Here is a 26,020-nt window from a genome sequence, read left to right as displayed (position 1 = left end):
TACCAAGACGTTAATAATCTCATGCATTCTGTTATTTTCCTATCTCTACCAGAGCCTTACGTTCCCCACCCGCTCAGACGACGATAGCTGCGCGTGCACGCTTCTGCCGCAAAGCTCGGAGAAACCCTGCGATTGGTCGCATCTGGAGCGCGTGCTTCCTGATTGCGACGCGGTGGTTATTTACTTCGCCTTCACATGGAGCTGATTTAGTCAGGTGCGCTCAGGTGCGAGCGAGCCATCGCTGATCAGCAGCAGCAAACAGAATGGGTGTATCATCTCTCTCAAACACTCAAGGAAAAGCTGCAGCCCAGTGCACAGCTTTGCATGCAAAAGGTGCCAGGGAGAGCATGTTAGGCAAATTCACGGAACAGAATAGGGCTACGCTGGCCTCCGCAGTTGGAGGCAGCAATGCTTTCTAATATCAGTTTCTGGGAACCATGGGAGAGGAGAGTGTGCTTCATGTTGTTGTTGTTATTATTACTTCTTAAATTTGTATACTACCCATTTGTAGTATTTATTAAATTTGTAGTATTATTATTTATTAAATTTGTATACTATCCAAAGATCTCAGGGTGGTTCACAGCACAAAAGAAAAACACAAAATGACACAAAATGCCTAACGAGAACAGAAACAAACCAAACAAAAAACCTCCTCTATCCACAAACATATATAAAAGGTAGTAACAGAATGTTGTGCTCAGGTCCAGCTTGGAAGTTTTCCACCGTGGTTGGCCACTGGCCTGATCCAGAATGGCTGCTGTTAGGTTCTTATCTCCAGATATAGCTGAGAAACTCTGGAGAGCTCTGGCTGCCAGTCAGAGCTAGCTGGACTAGCAATCTGACTCAGTCATACAGGCAGCGTCCTGTGTGTATAGCTGTCTTGGTGCTTTGCTTCTTTGGTTTTCCTTGACTAAGCTGAATGTGTGATCTGGCTTCAGTGAACAGCTCTGAGTTTGAAGCGAGGTGATGTGGTGTTATCAGTGCTTTCCCCCCTAGAAAAATAGGTGCTGGTATTCACTGTGAAGTTGTTACACACATTTTAACAACAAAAAAGAGGTGCCAGTACAGCATACCCTTGAGCACCGCCTGAAAAGAAGCACTGGGTGTTATAAATATGACAGCCCATTCACATAAACAAGTCATCCTTGCAGTCTAGTGATGAATATGTAAGTGTGTTGTAGGCCCTGGACAGATTTATGACAGATGCCATCTTCCAGGAAGAACACAAGCATGTCACAGGAATGTAGGAAACTGCCTTATATTGCACCAAGTGAGACCATTATCTAGCTTGGCATTGTCAACATTCACCAGCAATGGCTGTCCAGCAGTTTTTTTCAGTCCTACTTGGGATCTTCTACATCCAAAGCAGTTGCTCTGCCGCTCGTCACATGTCTGCATGTTGCCTACCACCCTGTGTGGCTTGAAAACTTGTAAGCATTGAAGGAAACAAAACTAGCGATGTTGGCATCACAGAATTAGCTTCATCTTTGTAAGCTCGCCTTACAATTCAATCTCCAGCTTCTTTACTCGGAAATAAGTCCAGTGGAACTCAGTGCAGCTTGCTCCCCAGAAAGTGAATTTAGGATTGGGTGGTTACAATCCTACACACACATACTTTCTGAGCAGACATGTATAAGGTTGTGTTTTATTTCACAAACTAAAATAAAGGGAGTAAGCTGATGCCAAATTTCTTCTCCCAAGCCTGAAATCCACAACACTGCAATCCTAAGACCACCCACTTGGCAGTAAACCCTGTCAAACTCAGTGGGACTCACAGAAAGGGTAAAGGGTAAAGGGACCCCTGACCATTAGGTCCAGTCGTGACCGACTCTGGGGTTGTGGCGCTCATCTCGCTTTATTGGCCAAGGGAGCCGGCGTACAGCTTCCGGGTCATGTGTCCAGCATGACTAAGCCGCTTCTGGCGAACCAGAGCAGCACACGGAAACACTGTTTACCATCCTGCTGGAACGGTACCTATTTATCTACTTGCACTTTGACGTGCTTTCGAACTGCTAGGTTGGCAGGAGCAGGGACCGAGCAATGGGAGCTCACCCCGTAGCAGGGATTCGAACTGCCGACCTTCTGATCGGCAAGTCCTAGGCTCTCTGGTTTAACCCACAGCTCCACCTGCGTCCCAGGACTTACGGTACTTCTGTATAAAATGTATAGACTTGCCAGAGGAGTAGCTGTGTTGCAGAAAAAAACAAGAGCCTTGTGCCAGGCATAATACATATGCAGTCCTAATCCCTCTTAAGGAGAGTAAGTCCTATTGAATTCAGTAGGGCTTACTTCTGAGTAGACATGGTTAGGATTGTGCTGCTGGACTCCTTGGTGACACAAGACTCCCTGATGTATATACTGTATAGCATTGTGCTGCAAGTTGGGGGAAGTTCCCATAAAATACAAAATAGGACACACATAAAAGAAGGTTGATTTTGGCCATGTACCTTACTATGGATTTGGAGCGGGAGCACTTTGGGCCTGATTTGGGAAAAGGCCACTAAAATTGTATCAGGTTTTATTCTGGCTGCGTGTGTGCAGGGGACGGACTTCTCCATAAAGCGCCACAAGTTTCAAACCACGTTCCTTATTTCTGAGAGGTGGCGGGCTGCCCTGGGATCTCAAAGCGCCCGAGAGTCCCATTGCCAAAATCCGTATATTGCAATGCTTATCAGTTGCCCGGTCGCTTGTGAGGAGGGCCAAGCTGTTGAATCCTGAACGGCATCTTCATTTCCCCCCCAAAGGCTGCAAGCTGCACGCTGCTCAGACCCGGCACGGAAGGGACGTCAGGAAGGAGGAGCAAGGCAAGCTGCCAGCCCAGCATCGCGCGGGGCCACTTGCGAGAGAAAGGGGGAACAACAGATGCAACAACCCTGCTCCCTGTGTTGTTTTTAAGCCGCCTTCTTCCGCAGATCGTCTTTCCCTCCCTCCCTCCTGCCCTCCCGGCTGTTTTGGCTTTTCTCCTTTGTTCTCCATCCGCGCCTGCCGGTGGCTTCTCGCGCGCGCTTCTCCCGCTGCTCCTCCAGGCCGATTTGCCGTGGATCGGGATGGCCAAGAAGCGCAAGGGGGTCGGACAGCTGCCGGGGGTGGGCAAGAAGCTCAAGGGAGAAGTTGCAGCCTCCGCCTCCTCCTCCGGTCCTAAAACGCAGCAGCAGCAGCAAGAGGGTGAGTGGGGGGCGGAGGGATGCAGAATAACCTTAACCGACCGCCTGCTCCTTGACAGCCTTTGCAGCTCAAGCCTAACCGTGGCTACTCAGAAGTAAGTCCCATTGAAGTCGACGGGGCTTACTCCCAGGAGTTTGGATTGCAGCTTTAGAATCATAGTTGGAAGGGACCACGTGAGTCTAGTTCTAGTGCAACCCCCTGCCAGGCAGGAATCCTTTGCCCAAGGTGGGTTTCGAACCCACGACCATGAGATTAAGAGCACCGACTGAGCTTTCGTGAAGCTACCAACGGTTCACTGGGCTTGCTCTCCCTTTGCGCCTCGCCCACTCCTGGGTTATGTAAAAATTAACAGTTTTACACATGCTCTGGCTGGAATTCCATTGTGAGTGGCCAAAGTTCGGCAGCTTGCTTATGAATCAAACTTCTCATGTTCCTGATACTACGTTATACAACTATGTCACGTGGTTACCATCTTAGTTGTCTCGTTTAAAAACACACACACACACACACACACACACACACACGAAGAGGTTACCCTTGTTACCTAAACATGAACATTCTCCTTAGGAACAGCAAAAGTTCCTGATGTATGATCAAGGTGGGGGGGGGATGTATTTTGCATGTTGCATTGCATTACTTGGCATAATGTTGTGATTTTTTATTTGCTAAGCCTGCTTGCCGATCAGAAGGTCGGCGGTTCGAATCCCTGCGACAGGGTGAGCTCCTGTTTCTCGGTCCCTGCTCCTGCCAACCTAGTAGTTCGAAAGCACGTCAAAGTGCAAGTTGATAAATAGGTACCGCTCCGGCGGGAAGGTAAACAGTGTTTCCATGCGCTGCTCTGGTTTCGGTGTTCTGTTGCGTCAGAAGTGGCTTAGTCATGCTGGCCACATGACCCGGAAGCTGTACACCAGCTCCCTTGGCCAATAAAGCGAGATGAGCACCGCAACCCTAGAGTTGTCCATGACTGGACCTAACGGTTAGGGGTCCCTTTACCTTTACCTAACCAAGTAGTGCATGAAGCATTAGAAAGGTGGGATAGAAACTTTTATATAAAGTAAAATTATTCAGAGAAGTGTTTTGCCACAGTCTTAAGATTCTGCTTCTGTAAATAAGCTTGGTGATATCCAGCACTGCCTAGCCATTTGCAGAACGGCTTTTAACCCAAGGAGGTATCTGTTAACATAAAGGAAGGGGAGGCAATTCCTCATTTATACTGTAGCCCCCTGTGACACCCCCATCTGTTCCAGAAGGTTGGAGGAACCCCACCCCCACAGTGTGGGAAGCGACACAGAGACCTACAGCTGAAAATCACCACTCCCCTTGGTTTAGTGGACTCCTCTGCTAGATTAAAAGTCATTCTGCAAATGGATAGGCAGCTCTGGATATCTTCTCTCCTGTCTTTTCCATAGAATTGTAGAGTTAGAAGGGACCCCAAGGATCATTTAGTCCAACCCCCTGCAACGCAGGAATGCGCAGCTGTCCCATGTTGTTGTATAACAAAGTAGAAATAGCAGCAGCAAAATAATAACAACAGGTTTAAACTTTGGGTTCATGGTGCATCACAGTAGTGTTGATTCAAGATCTAATGGGAGGAAGAAATTATAAAGGTTCATGGGAAAGACTATTGGATCCAGTTTGGGTGGTTAAATCGGATTAAGCTTGCATTCCCATCCCCAACCCTAACAGTTTTTGACCATCGTCACATTTTCTTACCATACAGATGATTTTGAAGAGGAAAAACCCAGTCAGAAGAAAAGGTTGCCCAAAACAGCTTCTGGAAAAAAGAAGGAAAAGGAACAGGAGAGGGATATCGTTCAGCCACCTTGCAGAAATTCGAATCAGAAAGGACCAAAGCCCAAAGTGAAGGAGGAAAAGAATAAAGTGGTAGAAAGTAAAGGGTCCTGTAAGAAAAGGGTAAAATGCAGGTAACTCAATGCTTAGCGTTTTCATTGAGAGCTGATTTATTTATTTATTTACTGAATCCGAACATCCGCTCATGTCATCCTTAGGGTAATTATATGATTGGTTTCTTTTGGGGGGCTTCCTCTTAGCCTTGTCCTCTGAACCCATAGAAAACCTGATGCTGATGCGTGGGTAAAATGTTTGGTCTTTGTTTGGGTGTGCACGTATTTATTTATTTGTAAAATCAAACAATTGTAAATCACTGTAAATTAATCCTCTCTCAGACTTGGTATTTCACCAACAGACTTGTGGATGAGATGCTAAAGAGTAGATGCATCTGTTCTCTTTTCTACCTTGGAAGTCGAACTGAATCCGTTCCGGAAATCCTTTCGAATTCCAAAATGTTCAGAAACCCAAGCATGGCTTCTGATTGGCTGCAGGAAGCTCCTGCAGCCAATCGGAAGCTGCGGAGGTCCCGTCGGACATTTGGGTTCCAAAGAACGTTCGCAAACCGGAACAGTCACTTCTGGGTTTGTGGCGTTCGGGAGTTAAAACGTCAGATTACCAAGGCTTTCAACAACCAAGGTACAACTGTATTGTTCATATTGACGAAGACCCACAGAGCTTTGGAATGCTACATTACTGTGGATGGTTTTGTATCGTTGAATCCGCTGTGTAAATTTCAGCGGGAAGGTGAACAGGTTCAGGGATCTTCCTACAAGGCGAGGTTGGTTCACCTGTGCAGCCTCCTTTGGACTCCAGCTCCCAACAAAGTAAGGCTGGTGCCAAGAGATGGTGGGAGTTGTGTGGTCCTCCTGATACTGCTCACCAAGAGTTAACCACTTCTGCTGTGAAAGAGGCCTTGTAAAGAGTCAAGGCTTAATCTTCTGTCTTGTACTGGGGTGAGGGTGAGGAATCTTGCCTTGTTTCCCCATTAAATTTGAGCAAATCTACACGAACCTGGAGCATGTGTGTGAGAGAGGAAGAGAAATACAGTTTTCTGGGGCCATCAGATACTCATTCTCTAGAAAGTCAGTTTCAGGTGGTCGCTTAACTATGCGGGTTGTTTTTCCTTAAACTAGCTAATGTTCGGAAGAAATTCCTGGAGGTACAAGCTGTCTGACAGTGGATTTTCTTCATTGGAAGGGCTTGGACTAATAACCTTTGAGGTCCCCTTCAACTCTGTGGTTGTTTCTTTCCCCACATCCTAGTGGTCTGCAGAGCACTCCTCTAAAGAAGGAAACAAACGCAAAAAAAGAATCTCCCATCACAAAGAGAAAGAGAGATGAAGAAGAAGATGGTGATGATGATGAAGAAGATGATGAAAGTGAGGATGAGTGGGAAGATGTAGAAGGTAATACATTTTTTAAAAATTGCTGTGTAAATCTTGGTTTCCTTGGTTATTTTGGTTTATCATTATTTGGACACGTTATTGCCATGCCAAAGTCACCCAAGTTTTATCATAGCTGAATTTCACACACACACCCCTGTCAAAATATCCTCCCACGGGTGGGGAGACCTCAGGTTCTCCCACCCTGCATGTTGCATTAGGCTTAAGCTCCAGTGCTGAGAAGTTTCAGAAGCAGCCCTGAGTTAGAATTTAACTGCTCATCATCTTACTGGATATTATTGGAGACACACTAATTAGACTGGGATGTTCACTTCCAGAACTTCATCAGCCTGAGATAGAGATACTCAAAGAACTTCCTGCACCGGCATTACCCAACAAAACAGTTGAGATAGAAATTGAGACACCCGAACAGGCAAAGAAAAGAGAGAGAAGGTAAGTTGAGGCCTGTGAGTTTGGTATTAGCAGGGCTTTGTGGCTGATTTGCCCTTTGGAATGAAAAAAGGCTGCCTGGTTGAAGACCTTCTTCTACTGAGGGCCTTGCTTAAGACATTTCCATCTCTGGAATTTGGGTGGGTGGCAGGGCCTTTTCCACTGTGGCACCAGGACTTTAGGAGTGAATTCAGCATTGTGCGAGCCAAATGACTTCAGCACATGCAACACATCTTCCACTCCCTCTTCTCCTCTTGCTGCCCCTGACTTCATCCTCAGATCTACAGTGGTGCCTCGCAAGACGAAATTAATTCGTTCTGCGGGTTTTTTCGTCTTGCGAAGCACGGACTTTGGAAAAGCTTAAAAAATCACCAGTCTTCAAAAACCTCAAAAAAGGCTACCACACCGCGTGCTATGAGTTGCTCCTCGAAGTGAATGCACGGTTTTAAGAAAAAGGAAAGAAACTTGCAAGACAAAGGAAACAAACTTGCAAGACATTTTCGTCTTGCGAAGCAAGCCCATAGGGAAATCCGTCTTGCGAAGCAACTCAAAAAACGAAAAACTCTTTCGTTTTGCGAGTTTTTCGTCTTACGAGGCATTCGTCTTGCGAGGTACCACTGTATTCTGATGGGTTGGGGGCAGATTTTGGGGGGCAGGGGGAATTCAGGGGTTGCAGGAGATGTTATGTTGCACAAGCAGAAATTGCTCTGACCCTTAAGCTATCTTCATCAGGTGCCTTTTAGATGTGAAGTAAAAATGTTTCTGCTTGCTAAGCTTTTGGTAGCTCTTGGTTGGCATTTTGTTTGTGGTTTGTGTGTGTGTGTTGGGCAGCTGCATCCACTTCTTTTTACAGTGCTTACAAGAAAACAAGAATTAAAATGTAATAGGCTGTTCTGTTATATTGGTTTGGCAGCCTAAATTGGTTAGAAAGGCAGAATGTAAATACAGGAAATAAATTCACACAACCAGCAGCACACACAAACCCAGTTATGCCTGAGCAGGAAATAGCATAGCATGCAGGAGACATGAAGATTCTCTTGACAGCCCCTGCCCACTCCGTTCCCTGGCCTTCCCTTTATCAGGGTCCCCAATTGCATGGAGAGTTCTACTCGCACTCAGGCAAATGCAAGTAAAATCCCCCTTTGAACCTTCCCCACTCAACAGAAGGTCAGGAACAGAGAAGGTAGGAGCGACAGGGCTAGCAGGCAGGGCCCCGTTTCTCCTCCACGAGGGGAAATTTCCTGTTCAGGTATAATCCCTCAACAGAGCTATAATGTGTGTAGCTTCATGCACACAGTAGCATATGAATGTGCTGCTTTGTTTTCTGGCTTCTGGCTCAGAAGCTGGAAAGTTAGGCCTTGAGAACATCACTGCATGGCACTCACTCTTTGGTTTGTTTTGGTCATCTTGCAGAGAGAAAAGGCAGGTCGAGTTTGAGACGTATCTGCGGAGAATGATGAAGCGCTTCAACAAGGGAGTTCATGAAGACACACACAAGGTAATACGCCTGAATAGTAATGTGTTGGAAGAAGGCAGGCACTGCAGGGCTCAAGAGTTCTGCTTCCATTCTGTTACCTTGTTCTGGCACTTGGCAGAAGAGTTTATTGGAAATCCTGGCACGTTAGTGTTACCAAATAGTAATTCAGCGTGTTGTTACAAGGACAAGAGCAATATTGACACCCCATGTCATTCTAGGGAAGCAGGGGTGTAGTTGGTTTAAAAGGTAAAAGGACCCCTGACCATTGGGTCCAGTTGTGGCCGACTCTGGGGTTGCAGCGCTCATCTCGCTTTATTGGCCGAGGGAGCTGGCGTACAGCTTCCGGGTCATGTGGCCAGCATGACTAAGCTGCTTCTGGCGAACCAGAGCAGAACATGGAAACGCCGTTTACCTTCCTGCCGGAGTGGTACCTATTTATCTACTTGCACTTTGACGTGCTTTCAAACTGCTAGGTTGGCAGGAGCAGGGACCGAGCAACGGGAGCTCACCCCGTCGCGGGGATTCGAACCGCTGACCTTCTGATCGGCAAGTCCTTGGCTCTGTGGTTTAGTTGGTTTAGAACACAGCAAATGGGCTTGTGCATCACAATAAACCATATTTCATGGTTTAACATGAACATACAGATGGCTTCTGCTTTGCCGCTTCCCTGCTTCCCAAGCAGGAGCAACAAATGGCAGCCCCTGGTTTAATGTTACAACTGAACCAGGAATCATGGATAGTTTTACTCCAAACAACCCACAATGTGAAGTCAAACCATGACCCCAGTTCGGATATAACACTAAACCAGGATCAGGGTTTGTTACTGTAGAGAAGAAGTCAGAGTGATCTCCGCAATCACCGTAAACTATTAACTATGGTTTACTATGACATATGAATACAGCTAATGTTGCTCAAAGAACCAATTTCCCCTCTACATACAATGGTTGAAATCTTGGTACAGCTGTCATCTGACTGGGCTTGAACTTGCCTATTTACGTTTGTTTAAAAATGGTTCTGTGCAGATTTTTCTTCACCCAAAGTAGCATGCAAACAACAGATACATATTTAAAAACCACAACCGAAATGCAAATGAGCGCATTTGAACCATAAGCTGAACAGTTAAAAAAAAACCCTATACCAGGTGCAGTCACATAAAAAAGAAAAGAAACCACAGGCTGCTGATAAATTTAGCAAGCAGACACCAGATGAGGCAGATGGGGGTTGTAAATCTTATAAAAGGCAGAGACGGAAGAACTTCTTCTGGCCTCAGCCATGAGGTTGTTCCATGTCTGGGGCATTAGTCCAACTGGTGCCTCAGGACTCACTACCAGGTTGCAAGTGGATTGAAACAGCAGCACTACCACCAGACAAACAGGCGGAAAAGATGAAGAAATGGGTCCCTGGATGCATGTTTGGATTAAAGGTGTGTTCTGGATCTGAAAAGGACAACTGGTCACAGAAAAATTCCACAGCCAGTTTTCTAACCTCAAAAAGTGAAGGTAACCCTAGCAATGCTCAAATGTGGGAGCTTAACAAACAAACAAAAACAACTTATTTTAAATATATAAACCCCACTAGTAACTGAAGTTCTCTAGGCCAGCTGACATATTCAAAATACAGTAAAAGAGATGACCAGGATGTTGCCCTCACTGGGCAAGGCTTCCTCACCCAGGCAGCTGATACTTCTGGAAGTTTCTGTCTCCTGGCAGAAGGTGCCAGAGACATTTGGGTTGGGATGGAGGGTGTGCGTTCTTTAGAAGGCTCTCTCCCCACTTCCACTCTTCAAACATTCCAAACTGGCAGGCCGCTCCTGAATTTCTTGGCCATAGCAGATCTCGGAGAAAACAGCCTCTCCTCCCATGTTCAGAGTTGCTCACAGAGAGACGCTTCCTCACGCAGGCTGCTGCCGATAACATTTCCTGGCTCCCTAGTGGCAGACGTGTGTGTATTGGGTCAGTGCTAGGCCTGTCTTTTGAGGCATGGAAACAAAACCAGGGAGCCTTATCTAGCATGACTATCCATTGCCACTTCTCTCTCCTGGGAACTGCTTCCTTCTCCCAACAGGTCCACCTACTGTGCCTGCTAGCCAATGGCTTCCATAGAAACAGGATCTGCTCTCAGCCGGACCTCCAGGCGATCGGCCTCTCTATCATCCCCTCTCATTTTACTAAAGTGCCTGCGGGCCGCGTAGACCGCCTGTTCCTGTCAAATCTTGTGAAGTGGTAAGGGGCTTCTCTCTCTTAATCCAGGTTTGTTTTGTTTTGTTTTGATGGTGTTGTGCTTTTACATATGATATAGAGTGGGAAGGGTCCCTGAAGGACATCCAGCCCAACCCCTTGTGCTCATGTCGGCTGCAGTCCTGACACATGGTTGTCCGCCTCTGCGTAAATCACCCAAGTCATCACCACCCAAGCCTCTTACCATTAGTAGTAGTAGTAGTAATAATAATAATGATGATGATGATTTATTTATACCCCACCCATCTGGCTGGGTTTCCCCAGGCACTCTGGGCAGCTCCCAACAGAATATTAAAACACAATAAAACATCAAACATTAAAAATTTCCCTAAACAGGGCTGCCTTCAGATGTCTCTAAAAGTCAGAAAGTAGTTTATTTCCTTGACATCTGATGGGAGGGCGTTCCACAGGACAGGCACCACTACCGAGAAGGCCCTCTGCCTGGTTCCCTGTAACCTCACTTACTGCAGTGAGGGAACCGCCAGAAGGCCCTCAGCGCTGGACCTCAGTGTCCAGGCTGAACGATGGGGGTGGAGATGCTCCTTCGGGTATACTGGGCCGCGGCCGTTTAGGGCTTTATAGGTCAGCACCAACACTTTGAATCGTACTCAGAAACATACTGGGAGCCAATGTAGGTCTTTGAGGGCCAGTGTTATATGGTCTTGGCAGCCACTCCCAGTCACCAGTCTAGCTGCTGCATTATGAATTAATTGTAGTTTCCAGGTCACCTTCAAAGGTAACCCCACGTAGAGCCCATTGCAGTAGTCCAAGCGGGAGATAACCAGAGCATGTACCACTCTGGCGAGACAGTCTGCGGGCAGATAAGGTCTCAGCCAGTGTACCAGATAGAGCTGGTAGACAGCTGCCCTGGACACAGAATTGACCTGCTCCTCCATGGACAGCTGTGAGTCCAAAATGACCCCCAGGCTGTGCACCTGGTCCTTCAGGGGCACAGTTACCCCGTTCAGGACCAGGAAGTCCCTCTATTGGTCCTGATCCTGCCTTCTGCTTCACTTTCTGGGTGTGACAGCCCTTCAGAGACTTGAAGGTTGTTTGTGGGGGTAAGCTATTAAGGCGTTATTAGCCAGGCAAGTAGAAAAAAATATATTGTTTCCTTCTTCAAGGTTTGTTGCAACATTCACTGTCAATGGGGAGCTCTCTGATAACAAAGAAAGTTGGCAGTCCACCATAGAGAGGCGTTTTGCTCTGTATGCTGCCCGAGATGAGGAGGAATTGGTTCATGTAAGTGACAGGGCGTTTGGGGGCATGTCAGACTGCTCTCTTAGTAACTGTGCTGGGGGAAGCGTGAAGCCAATCAGTGGCCCCTTGGAAAAGGGATGCAGCTTTGTAGTAGCTTTCTTGCATGCAGATGCTCCAAAGTTCAGTCTCCAGGTAGGGTTGGGAGAGGAATTTGTGAATGCATATATCCCCGGCCCCATGAAGTAGATGGGAGTCCCTCCCCTTAGTGGAATGGGTACCTCCATGTTTGATGAGCTTCCATCACCCTCAAGATACACTCTTATCTATTCACCCAGGCTTGTGATGGATCTGGTTAGCTGTGCAGATCTGTGGATTTTTACGTTTTAACGCTAACCAATTATGTAAATTTCACAATGCTTTGATATTACAGGATGATTTACTGCATTTTTTTTCCAGTGTTGTAATTTATATGGGCATTGCTAAATTTTGCTGATGGGGTTTTGGAAACTGCTTTGTGATCGATACACAAATACTCGAGTAAAAACAAGAAATGTGCAACCTGTTACTTCCTCCATCATTCATTGGCATGCATTGAGAGCCCTCTGCTTTCCTAGTTAGCTTACCACTCAGGGTACATTGGTAGAGAAGCTACGTCGACCCCCAACGGGCATAGGGGGCTTTGGCAACCCTCACAGTACATGGAGAGGAGGTCAAAGTCTCCAGTATGCCAATCTGCTGTGGGGAAAGGCTGTTCTGGATCACTTTCAGACTAGAAGTTTGTTACAAAGTCCTGTGGGTTAAAATCCTTTGGTTAAAAACAAAGTGGGGTGGAGGGTTGGTGGGAGGGGAAACCTCCATTCACATAACTCCAAATCCAAACTAACAAACAATAATATTTTTCATTTTTTCAAATAGATATTTTTACTCATTCTGCGAGCGTTGCAGCTACTGTGCCGCCTTGTGTTGTCTCTGCAGCCCATTCCTCTGAAAGTGTCGGCGGGAAAGGTTGGTGTGTCTCCAGGAGGGCTCTCAGTGAGACAAACATGCATAGGATGACTCTGTAAAGCAGCAGTTCTCAAATAAATGGGTTAGCCCAGGCTTCCTCAACCTCGGCCTCCAGATGTTTTGAGACTACAATTCCCACCATCCGTGACCTGCTAGCTAGGGATCATGGGAGTTGTAGGCCAACAAAAAAACAACAGCTGGAGGGCCGAGTTTGAGGAAGCCTGGGTTAACCCAAGCATTACAGGGAGCTGAAATACTTGCACACTGTGACTGTTTCCTGTGCTAATCAGCGTAACCATTTAATGGACAAGTGGTGAAAACATTAGAGTGTTCACTATTAAGATCACTTGTTTATTTCCCTCACAGCACATTGGAAGTACAGTGGTACCTTGGTTCTCAAACAACTTGGCACTCAAACAACTTGGAACCCAAACACTGCAAACCCAGAAGTAAGTGTTCCGGTTTGCAAACTTTTTTCGGAAGCCGAACATGCTCCATTTCGAGTGCCACATTTCTGTTTTGAGTGTTACGCTGAGGTCTGTCTGTTTTTGCTATTTATTTTGTGTTTTTGTTTTTGCGGCTCTTTGTTTCGTTTTTGTGACTGTGTGGAACCCAGTGCAGCCACTGATTGATTGACTGATTGATTGATTCTGTGACTGCAGTACATTGTTTATTGCTTTCATTTTATGAATCAATAATCTCGTTAGATAGTAAAATTCATGTTAAATTGCTGTTTTAGGGGTTGTTTTTAAAAGTCTGGAATGGATTAATCCATTTTGCATTACTTTCTATGGGAAAGTGCGCCTTGGTTTTGGAACGCTTTGGTTTTGGAAAGGACTTCTGGAACGGATTAAGTTTGAGAAGCAAGGTACCACTGTAGTACAAAAACACATTATGGAAATGCAGGTCTCGTTTATGTGTTTGCTCTGTGTATGTTCCTCAAACAGAATAGAGATAATGATGTTACGAGCTTGCCCACAAGAGAGCCAGTGTGGTGTAGTGGTTAAAGTGTCTGACTAGGACTTAGAGAGACTTGGGTTCGAATCCCCACTCAGCCATGAAGCTCAACCAGTCCTCAGCTTAACCTACCTCAGACGGTTGTTCTGTGGATAAAAGGTGGGAGAAGGCCCAGGCATGCTACCTTGAGTTCATTGCAGGAAAGGTAGAAAATGAGCATAGTGAATAAGTAAGAGGCCTGTTGAACAGAGGAGGTGCCTTTGTACATACATATATTGGCTCAGAACTGTCTCCAGTAGGGTACATGGCAAAATCTACAGCTTAGTAGATTATGTAGGGCTGTGGGCTCAGGTTCTACAGGTCTGCTAATTCAGAGCAAAGCAGCTCTCTTTTACCAACTAACATACTGAGACCAAAACTATTGGATCACTGCAGAGTGTTTGTCTCATCTGCCTTGTCTTTTGATGGCCCATAGTCTTCTTCTTTCATTCCCCCCCCCCCAGGGAAAGACCAGCTCCTCCAAGAAGCGCTCTCTCAGTGCAGTTTCCGAGGAATCAGGTGGCTCTGCCAAAAAGCCTAAACGTGCCTCGAAAAAATGTGCAGGGCCTAGTAAGGTCAAGCCAGAGGCAGGCCAAGAGAAGGTCCTGTCAAGGAGCCAGGAAGCTGACAGGAAATCATCCCCAACAGGAGCCAAAAGGACAGTAAATAAACCTACTCCACCTAGGAGTGCTCAGGAAGAAACGGAACCTGGTGTGAGCAACCTGAGGGAAAAGGGAGGGATGGGGAGGACCAAAAACGACCGCCTACGAAAAGTAGCCTCAAAAGTATCATATAAAGAGGAGAGTGGAAGCGATGACGGCAGGGATTCTGAATTCCATGCTTCAGAGGAAGATGAGGATGAAAGTAGCATCTCTGATGAGGACTTCGAAACTCCCAAGAGGAAACAGAGGTCGTCACTAGGGACACCAAAAGCTAAAGCAGCTCTTAACAACAGGCGGAAGTCTGGGCCTGCGGTGCTGAATGTACCCAAGAACTCTCGGACAGTTGAGAGTTCGCTGGGGGAAGCGGCTACCCCAGGCTCTTCAAACCCCTCAAAGAAAAGGAACAAAATAATTTCTAGCGATGAGGATGAAGGAGGCGATGTGAGACCAGGTAAACAGAGAGGCACTGACCAGTGGCTGGAGGTTTTTCTCGAACGGGAGGACAAGTGGGTCAGTGTGGACTGTGTCCATGGCACCGTTGGGCAGCCTCTGCTGTGCTTCAGACACGCCACCAAGCCCGTGTGCTACATCATTGGCATTGATAACGACGGGTGCGTCAAGGACGTGACACAAAGATACGACCCGGCGTGGATGACGTCAACAAGGAAGTGCCGCGTGGATGCCGAGTGGTGGGAGGACACCTTGGAACCGTACAGAAGCCCTTTTGTGGAGCGAGAGAAAAAGGAAGAAAGGGAGGTAACAGAAGGGAACTGGTGGGTTTCCTCCTCCATGAACAAAGCTATGTCCTGGTTCACTAAGAGGTCCTCCCCCCTCTCTTGCTACTTTTGATACCTGGTCTGTGTAAACATGGTGGGTGTAGAAATACATGGGAAGATGAGTCTATGAGTCAAGTGCCTTTGGGTTTCATTAAATGGCACAAGCTTGGCTTTGGGGAGGAGGGAGAAGGAAACGGAGGATACAGGTGTGGCAGGGTTATCAAGCTAGTACCAACTTAATTCAGCAATGTGAGGGTGCAGACAGGATTTTAGGCCTAGGATGGTCTTAGCAATCCAGAGCCATGGCAGGGTATGTGATGATTTCAGCTGTCTTAATGAGCAGACAGTCGTTTAGGGTGAGATTGCTCTAACAATGCCCCCTCTGCTTGTGCTTGCAACAGGGCTTCTGGAATTCTCTGCTTGCTTGAAGAGCACCTGAGAGCTGGCTCTCGCAAACAAAGGATATCAGAAGAGCGCTGCTGGGTCAGACCGAAAGCCTATTCGAGTCCAGCGTTATTTATAATTCCATCGATTTCTTTCCATTTATGAACTGCTTTCTATAAGACATCACAAAGCAATTTAACAACGAAAGCACTTTAAATCGTTTTGTGTATACAGTCATACCTCATGTTGTGTCCACTTCAGGTTACGTGTTTTCATGTTGTGTCCCACGGCAACCCGGAAGTACCGGAACAGGTTACTTCCACGTTTCGCCGCTCGCGCGTGCACAGAAGCACTAAATTGCGCCACGCGTGTGCACAGACACAGCACTTGCATCAGTTCCATGTTACGGATGGGCCTCCAGAATGGATCCCGTCTGTAACATGAGGTTTCCCAAACTTGGGTCTCCAGCAGTTTTGGGTTTTTTGGACTACAATTCCCATCGTCCCTGATCACTGGTCCTGCTAGCTAGGGATGATGGGAGTTATAGTTTAAAAAAAGCACCTGGAGACCCAAGTTTGGGTAACCCCTGGTGTATAAGGACAGTTTCACGTCCAATATGGATAACAACATTCTGTTCACCCAGTGATGAACCAGATGGTGCCTTTGGAAAGCCTATAAGTGCCACAGCCCTTTCCGGCTCATGTTCCCCAGTAACTGATACTGCCTCTGATAGGGGAGGTGTACGCAGCTGTCATGCCTAGTAGTCATTGAGTCAGCTTGTCCTCCATGAATTTGTTTTTTAAAACCTGTACAAATTGGTGGCCTCTGCGACAACTATCTCATGGATCTTCTGCTTATCCCTAGTGGGTCTGTTGCATATTCATTCATCAGTCGATGACTCCCAGCTGAGTGTGTGAACGGACTCTATTAATAAAAGTATTCCATCTGGAGGACGTGGTTCGGTTGATACAGAAGTTCCGTTGGTGTTGTTAGAGCAGGGATGAGTCCCTTATGACCCATGGGTGAAATAATCTTGTGAAAGCTGGCCCTGATACTGTCTTTATGTTTGTCCTCCAAATAATTGAAGAATCTGCTTGTGCAGTGTAAACTCTAAAGTCAACCACTTATGTCATGTCTCCCAGTTTCTAGTTAAACTTCAAGACCAGCCCCTGCCGACAGCCATTGGCGAATACAAGAACCACCCGCTTTATGCCTTGAAGAGGCATCTCCTTAAATACGAAGCCATCTATCCGGAGACAGCTGCTATACTAGGGTATTGCCGTGGGGAGGCTGTGTATTCCAGGTGAGAGTCATCTGCCAGGTGTGTATGGCGTGAAATGTGACTTCATGTGGCTACATTGCTCTGTGGTCAGATATCAGATTTCTCATTGCCAGTACTTTTGTTCACCTTTCTTTTTTAAAAACAAAACAAACCAGGGTCCACAGACAGACAAGGGGGTTAAGGTTAGGGTTAGACCTAGCAGAAGTTGACTGGCTTGGCAGGTGCTGGCCAAAATTTGTTTATGAGTGCTGAATTCAGGTTCCTGAGTGTCCCATTTATTTTCTTTCTTTTTTAAAGGAAAAGGCACATTATTTCACCCTTGTGACTTGATAGAGTTGCACGTATATAGGCAATTCCTGGTGAACTCCAGGGGTGGGGAAATCTGTTGGTTGGAAGTTGGGGCTTTTCATAACCCACATAGCTTGTTTTCCCTCCCATGACTCACAGAAATCAAATTATGCAAAACTGTTTGATCTGTGCAAATGGGCTCAGTTTTAGTGGTTACAGAATTTGGGTTGTATTGGCAGAGAAGCGCCCAATATACTTAAAAAGAAAAATGTATGTGTGTGCTCACATTGAGAATATTTGAGGGTACAGTTCATTTGGACTTTTTCAGAGACTGTATCCATACGCTGCACTCCAAAGACACCTGGCTGAAGCAAGCTCGAGTGGTCAGGATTGGCGAGGTGCCTTATAAGGTAAGATGACAGCAGATCCACTCCGAAGCTGCAGTTGGGCACCTATAGCTCAGTAGCACAATGAGAGATGCATGCACAGGCCCTTATGAGCTGAAAAACACAACAGGCCTGCTGGATCAAACCAAAGGATGGAGAACCTGCCACCCTCCAAAGATGGACTACAATTCCCATTAGCCCCAATTAGCATGGCCTGTGGCCAGGGATGATGGAAGTTGTAGTCTAAACCTAAGATTCCCCATCCCTGGCCTATTAACCAGTCACAGTGGTCAGCCCATGGGAACCAATGGCTCTCTCTCTTACTTTGTTTCCCCAGGAACTTGTTTTCAGAGCCGTGCTGTCTCCAATCCTGGAGTTACCGTATAACCATCGTAATTATTAGCCCCATCTCATTTGTATCCAATTAAAGCTAAGGATAGGGGATTTTTTTTTTTTTACTCAGAGTTGACACATTGAAATGAATGGACCTGCATTGGTTATGGTCATTAATTTTAATGGGTCTAACTCTGAGTAAAAGCTAATTGCAAACAACCCAAAGTAACCAGGTTGGGAAAGACTTGTATTTGGGAGACCCTGGAGAGATGAATTTCGGATTGCCATTGCTATGAATCAATAGAGTGCAGCCGTTCTGCAGCCTTGCAGTTTGGTGGTGGCCTGGGATGTTGCTGCAAGGAAACAGCAAGAGAGCATTCACGAGCGGCTTGTGTATCTTCTTTTCATGCTTCTGTGTGACATCAGAAGTGACAGCGGGTGCTTCTCCCTTCTAGTGAGATGAGTGAGCTTCAGGGGCTCTCACAAACCTCACTTTGAGGGGGGATGGTTGGGTCAACACTGTGAACTTTACAGGCAAGAAGTGGGAACGGATGAGAATACTGGACTCGTGTTGTGTTTGCACAGATGGTTATAGGCTACTCCAACCAAGCAAGGAAAGCACGAATGGCAGAACCGGCCAACAGAGACAAAAAGGACTTGCCACTGTTTGGCCTCTGGCAGACGGAGGAATACCAGCCCCCTGTTGCCGTGGATGGAAGGGTAAGCTGGAGGAGAGATCACGCAATCACCCTGGGAGTGGCTCGGGGGGTGATTGCACAAGATGAGGCCTTTTCAGAGGTGGCCCGAGACCCTGGAGCTTCCTCCCTGGGAAAATTTGATTTCCCCCCTCATTGCTGATCTTATTTAGTCATCCAGATCTTTGGGAATTAAGTTCCAGGGGACCTAACCATTGTAGATATTAGATTGAAGTTTTTCTGTTTTTAGATTTTTAATGGTGCGGTGAAATAGTTTGTGATGATGGTTTTCTCTGTATTGCGCACTGTTCTGGGCTTCTGGTTTGGGGCGGGGGGAAAGTTGCACAAAATGAAATGAATTTCCCATTAATGAAAATGAAGAATAAAGGTAAATTGAGTGGGTACTTTGGTAAAGCTAAATCTTTCTCTCCTGGGTTGTATAATTTAACTGAAAGTTTTGCGTTACGGCTCGCGTTCTTGTAAAACATACTCACCCTTGTGATGTATTTACTGTTTCTCATTTTAATTGGTACCAGTCCTGTGCTTGGCACTTTAGCAAGAACCAATTTCTGCATAAAAGTATTAGCATAATTGTGATTTTTCTTCCTCCCTCCCCCCTTTTCTTTGTCCCTGTTTTGTTTTCAGGTTCCCCGGAATGAATTTGGGAACGTGTATCTCTTCCAACCCAGCATGTTGCCCATAGGCTGTGTGCAGCTAAAGCTTCCCAACCTCCATAGAGTGGCGCGTAAATTGGATATTGACTGTGTCCCAGCTGTTACTGGATTTGATTTTCATGGTGGCTACTCACACGCAGTGTATGTCCCACTACTATTCACTTTAATCGGGCTTGGGGTGGCCTTCATCACTTGTTCTTGACATCTGGCTTGCCAGCGGAGAATATGCCCTGGATCTGTTCATCCTACACGGCTTACCTGCAGTAATCGTAGTGTTGGCTCAAATGTAGCCGTCACCTTGCTATGCCCTTAGCAGAAAGGGAGCTGAGCACCTGTTTCTCTTTGTGCTGCCTTCCTTTGTGTTTGCATCTTTTGTCTTTGAACCCATGCCATGCAGACAATGGGAACTGGCTTAAGTTTAATCAGTGGTTCCTAAACTTTTTTGGGCCACTGTCCCCTTGGCTCCATAAACTCATCCCCTGGCTCCCCTGCCCTATGAAAAGCTTTATTCAGAATAGCAGTTTCCACAACCCGCTAAGGAAGGCAATAGCACATTTATTCAAAATCCAGTTTAATTTGTTTTGTTCAACAAAACTGACGAACTTGATCCAGTGATGACCAGCTTTTCAAAGTCTGGTAGGACACCTCCCATGCTTCCCTGCTTGGGAACCACTGAGCAAAATGATTAAATACTTTTCCATAGAGGAAACTAGTGAAGTTTATTTATTTGAAGTTCCATAGTTCGGTGGTGGTCCTGCCAACCTAGCAGCTCGAAAGCATGTCAAAGTGCAAGTAGATAAATAGGTACCACTCCGGCGGGAAGGTAAACGGTGTTTCCATGCGCTGCTCTGGTTTGCCAGAAGCGGCTTATTCATGCTGGCCACATGACCTGGAGAAACTGTCTGTGGACAAATGCTGGCTCCCTTGGCCAGTAAAGCGAGATGAGCGCTACAACCCCAGAGTCCTTCACAAGTGGACTTAACTGTCAGGGGTCCTTTACTTTTACCTTTAGCTTGGTGGTGGAGTTTTTGATTTGCATGCAGGAGGTCCCAGGATCAGTTTCTGGCATGTCCCAGTAGAGCTGGGAGAAAAACCCTTGTATGAGACTCTGGAGAGCTGCTGCCTGTTTCTGAGCTAATGGTCTGACTCAGCACATGGCACCTTCCTCTGTTCCTATTTCTTATCATTCTTGCGTCTCACCTTTCAGCCCCTCACAGGATCCCAGGTATTTTCTAACCATTTTCCCCTGTCACTTTGAAAGTGCTGATATAATGGAGCTCATCAACACTCAAGACAGCATCCAATTGGCTATTTGTCTTCCTAGGATCATTTAAAACTTCCCCAACTCAGTGCACAAATGACAAGTTCTCGTCATCTTTTTCTTCGCCAGCACCGAAGGTTATGTGATCTGCGAAGAGTACAAAGAAGTGCTTGTTGCAGCATGGGAGAATGAAGAAGCCGAGAGAGAGAAGAAGGAAAAGGAGGTGAGAATCACTCAGAGTTGGAGCAGCAGGAACTGACACTGCCAGAAATTGACAGCGTTACAGATCTAATTAAATAGAGAGCTGTTGATAGTTTCCACAGTGTCTTATAGCTCCTCCTATCCCAATAGGTGATAGCCATAAACTACAAATGTTTAAGGATCTATTGCACAAATGGAGTTCTTATTGAACTTCTCCATTAATGTCATTGTTAGGGAGTGCTCGGCATATGCAGTCATTCCTTCAATTTCTGATAATCAGGTGTGGCTGCCAGGGCTTATTTATGTTGCCAAAACGAATTCTTCCATGGACAAGAGGTGGGTCATCAGTGGGCTTGCAGGAATCCCAAAATTTGCTGCATTTCTTTTTAAAAAAACCCTAAAGGGTAGGAACCCCCAAAACAACTAAAGGAGGACTGAGCATGGCCAGTGACTATGAAATGCTCACTTGCATTTTAGCGCCTGCTTAATCTGATACTTAGTCTTAGTTTACATTTGATGTTCTCATTTTCATATGATTGCATTGGTGTCAATGCTTATTTCTCTCTTGCTGATCAGCTGAATTATTTTGAGTTGATTGTATGCTGCTTGTATTTTAATAGTTGTTTTTTTACATTGCATTGGACGTTGCCTTAAGGCGACTGATAAATATAACCAGCGAATATCACAGATTGTATAAATGCCTTTGATATTCTCTTTCTTCCCTGTGAGCAGATGGAGTTCTGTCAATTACATGCCATTCTTTTGTAGAATGTAAGGCCAGCTATAATTGGATTGGTGTGTGTGTCCACCCTTTGATTTCTGATTGAGTGAATTTTAAAAAACAGAAGCGGGAGAAGAGAGTCCTGGGGAACTGGAAATTGCTGACAAAAGGGCTTCTGATCAAAGAGAGACTGAAGAGACGCTACTCTACCAAGGTAATAAAAGGCCTTTAGTCTCTATTTTTACTGCTATAAGGGTGTTCATGCTGACATTATTCAGGCTAACAGTAACTTTGGGGAGTTTACATTCAAGGTATACATACATAGACTGAGGTGTGTGTGCAGTCCTGTAGGTAAAAAAAGGTAAAGGACCCCTGGACGGTTAAGACCAGTCAAAGGCGGCTATGGGGTGCGGCACTCATCTTGCTTTTCAGGCCGAGGGAACTGGCATTTGTCCACAGATAGCTTTCTGGGTCTTATGACCAGCATGACTAAACCACTTCTGGTGCAATGGGACACCGCGACAGAAGCCAGAGCAGACGGAAACACGATATCGCCACAGCGATATCTATTTATCTGCTTGCACTGGTGTGCTTTCGAACTGCTAGGTTGGCAGGAGCAGGGACAGAGCAATGGGAGCTCACTCCATTGTGGGGATTCGAACTGCTGACTTCAGATCGGCAGACCCAAGAGGTTCAGTGGTTTAGACCACAGCGCCACCCGCAGTCCTGTACACATTTATTTAGGAGCAAGTCCTACATAAGTGTGGCTGGCTTATTTCTGAGAAGTGAGTAGGATTGCAGTTTGTTTCAGGCCATTTGGATGACGGGGCTCAGCAGTGGCTTAGATCAAGATGCTGAAGGCCGCTTGACCAAAATAGCCACAAACTGTGTAAAGTTTTAAGAAGGAAGCAGGTGACAGTAAGTTAGTTCTGCAACAGCTGGCGGGAAGGGAAATCAATCCTCCTTAACTTCAGAAATGGGGAGATATGAACTGAGCTCCCCCCGCCCCTTTCTTCACACATGCACCCACCTTCTGGGATGTTACAGGTAAGAATAAATTGCCATAAAGAGTGGTGGGAATTGTGAAACCAACGCAATTAAGGCTTTGGGGTTTTTAAGTCAGCCATGCTTAGCTGGCAACCAATACACATTTTACTGTTTTAATAGTGGGTTAGGGGTGTGTTTAATTGCTCTAACGATGCTGAAATGCACAGTGGCTCCTTTGACTTAGTTGTTGTGGAAAAGGGCATAGCCTTCCACAGAAGGAAGCAGGTTCATATGGGACAAGTGATAACCAGAGCACATTCTTCTCACCTCCAGGGTTTTTTGCCTGAAGTCATGCCAGTGGCAAAATCCTGAAAAGTATTGCCTTGTACTTCAGTGATTCCACTTTCTTGTCAATGCAATTGTCCAAGATCATCATCTAAACATTGGAATTTGGTCTAGATGTTTTTGCACAGCCAGCTGAAACTCCTTTGCAAATGAGGTTCTCTTCACAGCAGAAGTTAACATCCCACCATTTGTTTTACTTGTTTGTGAACCATCTTGGTCTTCCTTCTCAAAATGAATGGCAGTACGTATATTCTTTTACTAGTAACAATTGCTTCTCTTCCAGAATGAGGCAGCAGGAGCAATGGTGACTCCAGGAGGCGGGTTCTCATCTGATGAGGATGAAGGAGGCGGAGAAGCAAGCTCAGAGACACCAGCTGGGGATGTGGACGTTTCTTGGCCCCAAAATCGGCAACTGGAACAAGAGAGGGAGGGAGGGAAAAGGACCAGAAAGAGCAAGAGGGAAAAGAAAGGAGAAGCAAAATACTTGTTCCCATTTGAGAAGCTGTAACTGGAAGCAGCCACGGTGGCAAAGAAAAGAAGAGTCTTTTTTTTATGAGACCAACTTGTAAATAGCTTCAGGTTTAGGAAATAATATATTTTTTTATTTGCTGCAAGATGGAGATTTGGGTTTTGACTCAATATGTTCAGAGAGCAATTGTTTGATTGTGTGTGAAAATACTTCTGGTGAAAATAAATCAGGGAGTTCATAGGAACCTTTATAAGTCTTGGCCATAGAATACACATTTTACTCCATTTGCAGTTGCAAATGTGGATTGTGCCAAGTTGGCTAAAAGAGCTTAGCATTAGATATGTTTTTATTACCCTATCTTCAAAGGAGTGAGCCTTGCTCCTTTGTATTTGTGGAGTTACAAGGAACAGGCTGGTTTAGACGAGTTGTGGGGGATTCTGTCACCCTCCAGAAGTAGCTGGGACTACATATCCCATCATCCTTGGCCCCTGGCCTTGCTGGCTGGAGTTGCAGTCTAACAGGTTCCCCACCTCTATCTTAGGGGCTATCAGACGCTTTGCGAATGCTGTTTCCCCTTGAACATTTTTGTAATTCCTTGGTTTCCCCATGGTTAGCAGTGTCCCTTTTACTGTCCTCATCCCTTCTGTTTGTCTGAAAGACAATTTACATGGTAGCTATAAAGGTCCCAAGTATGTCATCAATGGCTTGAAGGTGGTGGTGATGTCCTTTGCTTGTGAAGAGTTTAAAACTTTTTGGCTTTAGGAAAAGGTGCAGGTCATCCACATTTTGGACACAGTCCCCCGTGAAATTTGCCAGGACAAGCAACACAGAAGCAAGTGGAGTGTGTGTCAGAAAAAACATTGCTTGTGCTCTTGCACCTTTCCCCCTTTATTTCTAGAGAGCTTGTGCAAGAGACACAAATGTGAACCTTTTTGCTAGTTAAAAAAGTACTGTAGGAGCTTTGGGTAGAGGGACTTCTCAAGAATCATTTAGTTTTTTATTTGTCTCTTTTCCTTCTGCATCCTCATAAATAAGCCTCATTATAAGCCATGTCTGTTTTGAGCACTGAACTAAAGTTACGATGGCCCCAGTCTGAAATGGTCTGAGTGAGCACATTCTAAACAGAACTGACATATAAGAATGTATGCTTGCATTCTGCTGTTACTTAATGGATCACTGTACAATGACTTGTTTGCCTCTTCTATAGAGTGCTTTCACTTATACACACTTTTTGCTACAAAAGAAATGTTAATGATACCACTTGACACAGCTTTAAAAATTACACATTTTTACTGACCTGAAAATTTTTGCAGTTTTTTTTAAAAAACTCCCTTGGACTAGTATTTAGCACTTTAAAAATATTCAGGAAAAAATATTTTTGTACTGAATCCTTAGTTTAAAATAAAAGCTTTAATATTATTTTATGCAAGAGTCTTCTTTCTTTCCAGAGATGGCCATTGGTGGGTGCCACATGCTACAAACACCTGCTTCATATTTCTCTGCAGCGCACTGTAGGCTGGATTTCTGTACCCCAGAAGCTGCTAAGTGATGGTTCTCTAGATGTTATTGGGAATAAAACACCAACATCCTCGAGAGTTGACTGTGCTGGCAGGGCCTGATGGAACCTTAACTCCAGCAATAGCTGGAGGAAACCATTTTGACTACTTGAACCATACTGGCAACGTGATCTAAATATTGAATTCAAGGCAGAAGGGAAGGATAAATATTGACAAGATTGGGTACATTATGTAAGTTCCAGTTGTTGCCAAGGGAAGAGTAGGAACCATTTGAAAAGATGCTTCGTTTGTGTGAACTTCCAGTGGAAAAATGCACTACATACATTAGCAGGTTCATTAAAGGATAAATAAATTTCATTTGCCTAGATTATGAAAGAGGTTTTTTTTAATGAATATTTATTAGCATTTTCAAATACAAAACAAAAATAGACAAAAAATAACAAAAATACAAAAATCCAAAACTTAAAAACATTTAAAAACACATAAAATTTCAATTACTTATCTTCTTTTAACTTGTTTCTCAGACCTCCTCACACCTCCCCTTCTTGTATTCCAATTTAAGTTATTAGCTCAGCAAATCCTTATTACTTATTTCTCATCTTTAACTTAATAATTTATTTTAGCATATTGTTATTTTACTTTTCCTCTTTCTTCCAGTTCCTCAATTTATTTTTGCAAACCTTATGTTCATTTAATTTAAACCATTTTAAAGACCAATTTCAGCTTGTCTAAACTTAAACATCAATACTTATACATCATTACTCATTCTTAAACGTTTTTCCTAAAGTCGACCAAAATTTCCCTTCCACGACTTTCCCAATTTTCATACAGATAGCAAAACAGAATACAAACAGAACAAATTATAATTATGTACCCTTTGGATTCCCAAACTCCACCCACCCCTTTCCCGGTTTCAGTCCCCTCAAATGTCCATCAGTCTCAATATATTGTTTAGCCTGGAGATCTCACATCCAAGGCTCTTAAATCTCTCTCAGTTCCTCTCTGCCGGTCTTTTTGATAGTCCTTAATGTTAAACCCCAAATCTTGGAGAGGCTCCAGCCCAACAGGATCCATGTTTCTTCCAGCCAGACCTCCATACTTAAAAGTAAAGCCTATGGGGTACTCCAGATCTTGTTTCATACTCCTTTCAAGTCCAAATGTCCCCAAAGCTCCAACTTCCACCTTAATCAAATTTATAATCCTTCGGTCTTCAGATCTCCACTTAAGGAGATCTCTCAATTTTCCACTCTCCAATTCAGGCCAGACTTTCCACATCA

At 45.2% G+C, this 26,020-nt stretch overlaps 1 protein-coding gene across 2 annotated transcripts; it reads left to right on the top strand.

The window, feature by feature from the left end:
• The first annotated feature begins 2,785 nt into the window (after positions 1-2,785).
• Positions 2,786-25,118, top strand: XPC (XPC complex subunit, DNA damage recognition and repair factor). Of its 2 annotated transcripts, XR_014154053.1 has the most exons (17): positions 2,786-3,165; positions 4,886-5,090; positions 6,279-6,421; positions 6,736-6,850; positions 8,261-8,345; positions 10,389-10,546; positions 11,686-11,803; positions 12,677-12,766; positions 14,227-15,180; positions 16,727-16,887; positions 17,483-17,564; positions 18,459-18,593; positions 19,214-19,383; positions 20,633-20,726; positions 21,550-21,639; positions 23,041-24,131; positions 24,220-25,118. XR_014154053.1 is itself a non-coding variant. In XM_081852457.1 (16 exons), exons 1-16 carry the CDS (start codon positions 3,048-3,050, stop codon positions 23,263-23,265), a joined length of 2,943 nt encoding a protein of 980 aa, XP_081708583.1. In that variant the 5' UTR covers positions 2,792-3,047; the 3' UTR covers positions 23,266-25,118. The 2 variants fall into 2 exon arrangements, 1 of the variants encoding a protein (XP_081708583.1); XM_081852457.1 differs by having other exon boundaries at positions 2,792-3,165; positions 23,041-25,118.
• The last annotated feature ends 902 nt before the right edge of the window (positions 25,119-26,020 follow it).

Source organism: Podarcis erhardii (assembly GCF_964252035.2).
Source record: "Podarcis erhardii genome assembly, chromosome: 2".
Classification (NCBI taxonomy): Eukaryota; Metazoa; Chordata; class Lepidosauria; order Squamata; family Lacertidae; genus Podarcis; species Podarcis erhardii.
This window is presented reverse-complemented; position numbering and strand designations above follow the sequence as displayed.

Coding starts and splice junctions, on each gene's coding strand:
- XPC (XM_081852457.1), top strand. CDS start 3,048: ATGGCCAAGAAGCGCAAGGGGGTCGGACAGCTGCCGGGGGTGGGCAAG. Junction 17,565..18,458: donor TTGGCGAGGTGCCTTATAAG/GTAAGATGACAG, acceptor GTGTTTGCACAG/ATGGTTATAGGCTACTCCAA. Junction 18,594..19,213: donor CTGTTGCCGTGGATGGAAGG/GTAAGCTGGAGG, acceptor TTTTGTTTTCAG/GTTCCCCGGAATGAATTTGG.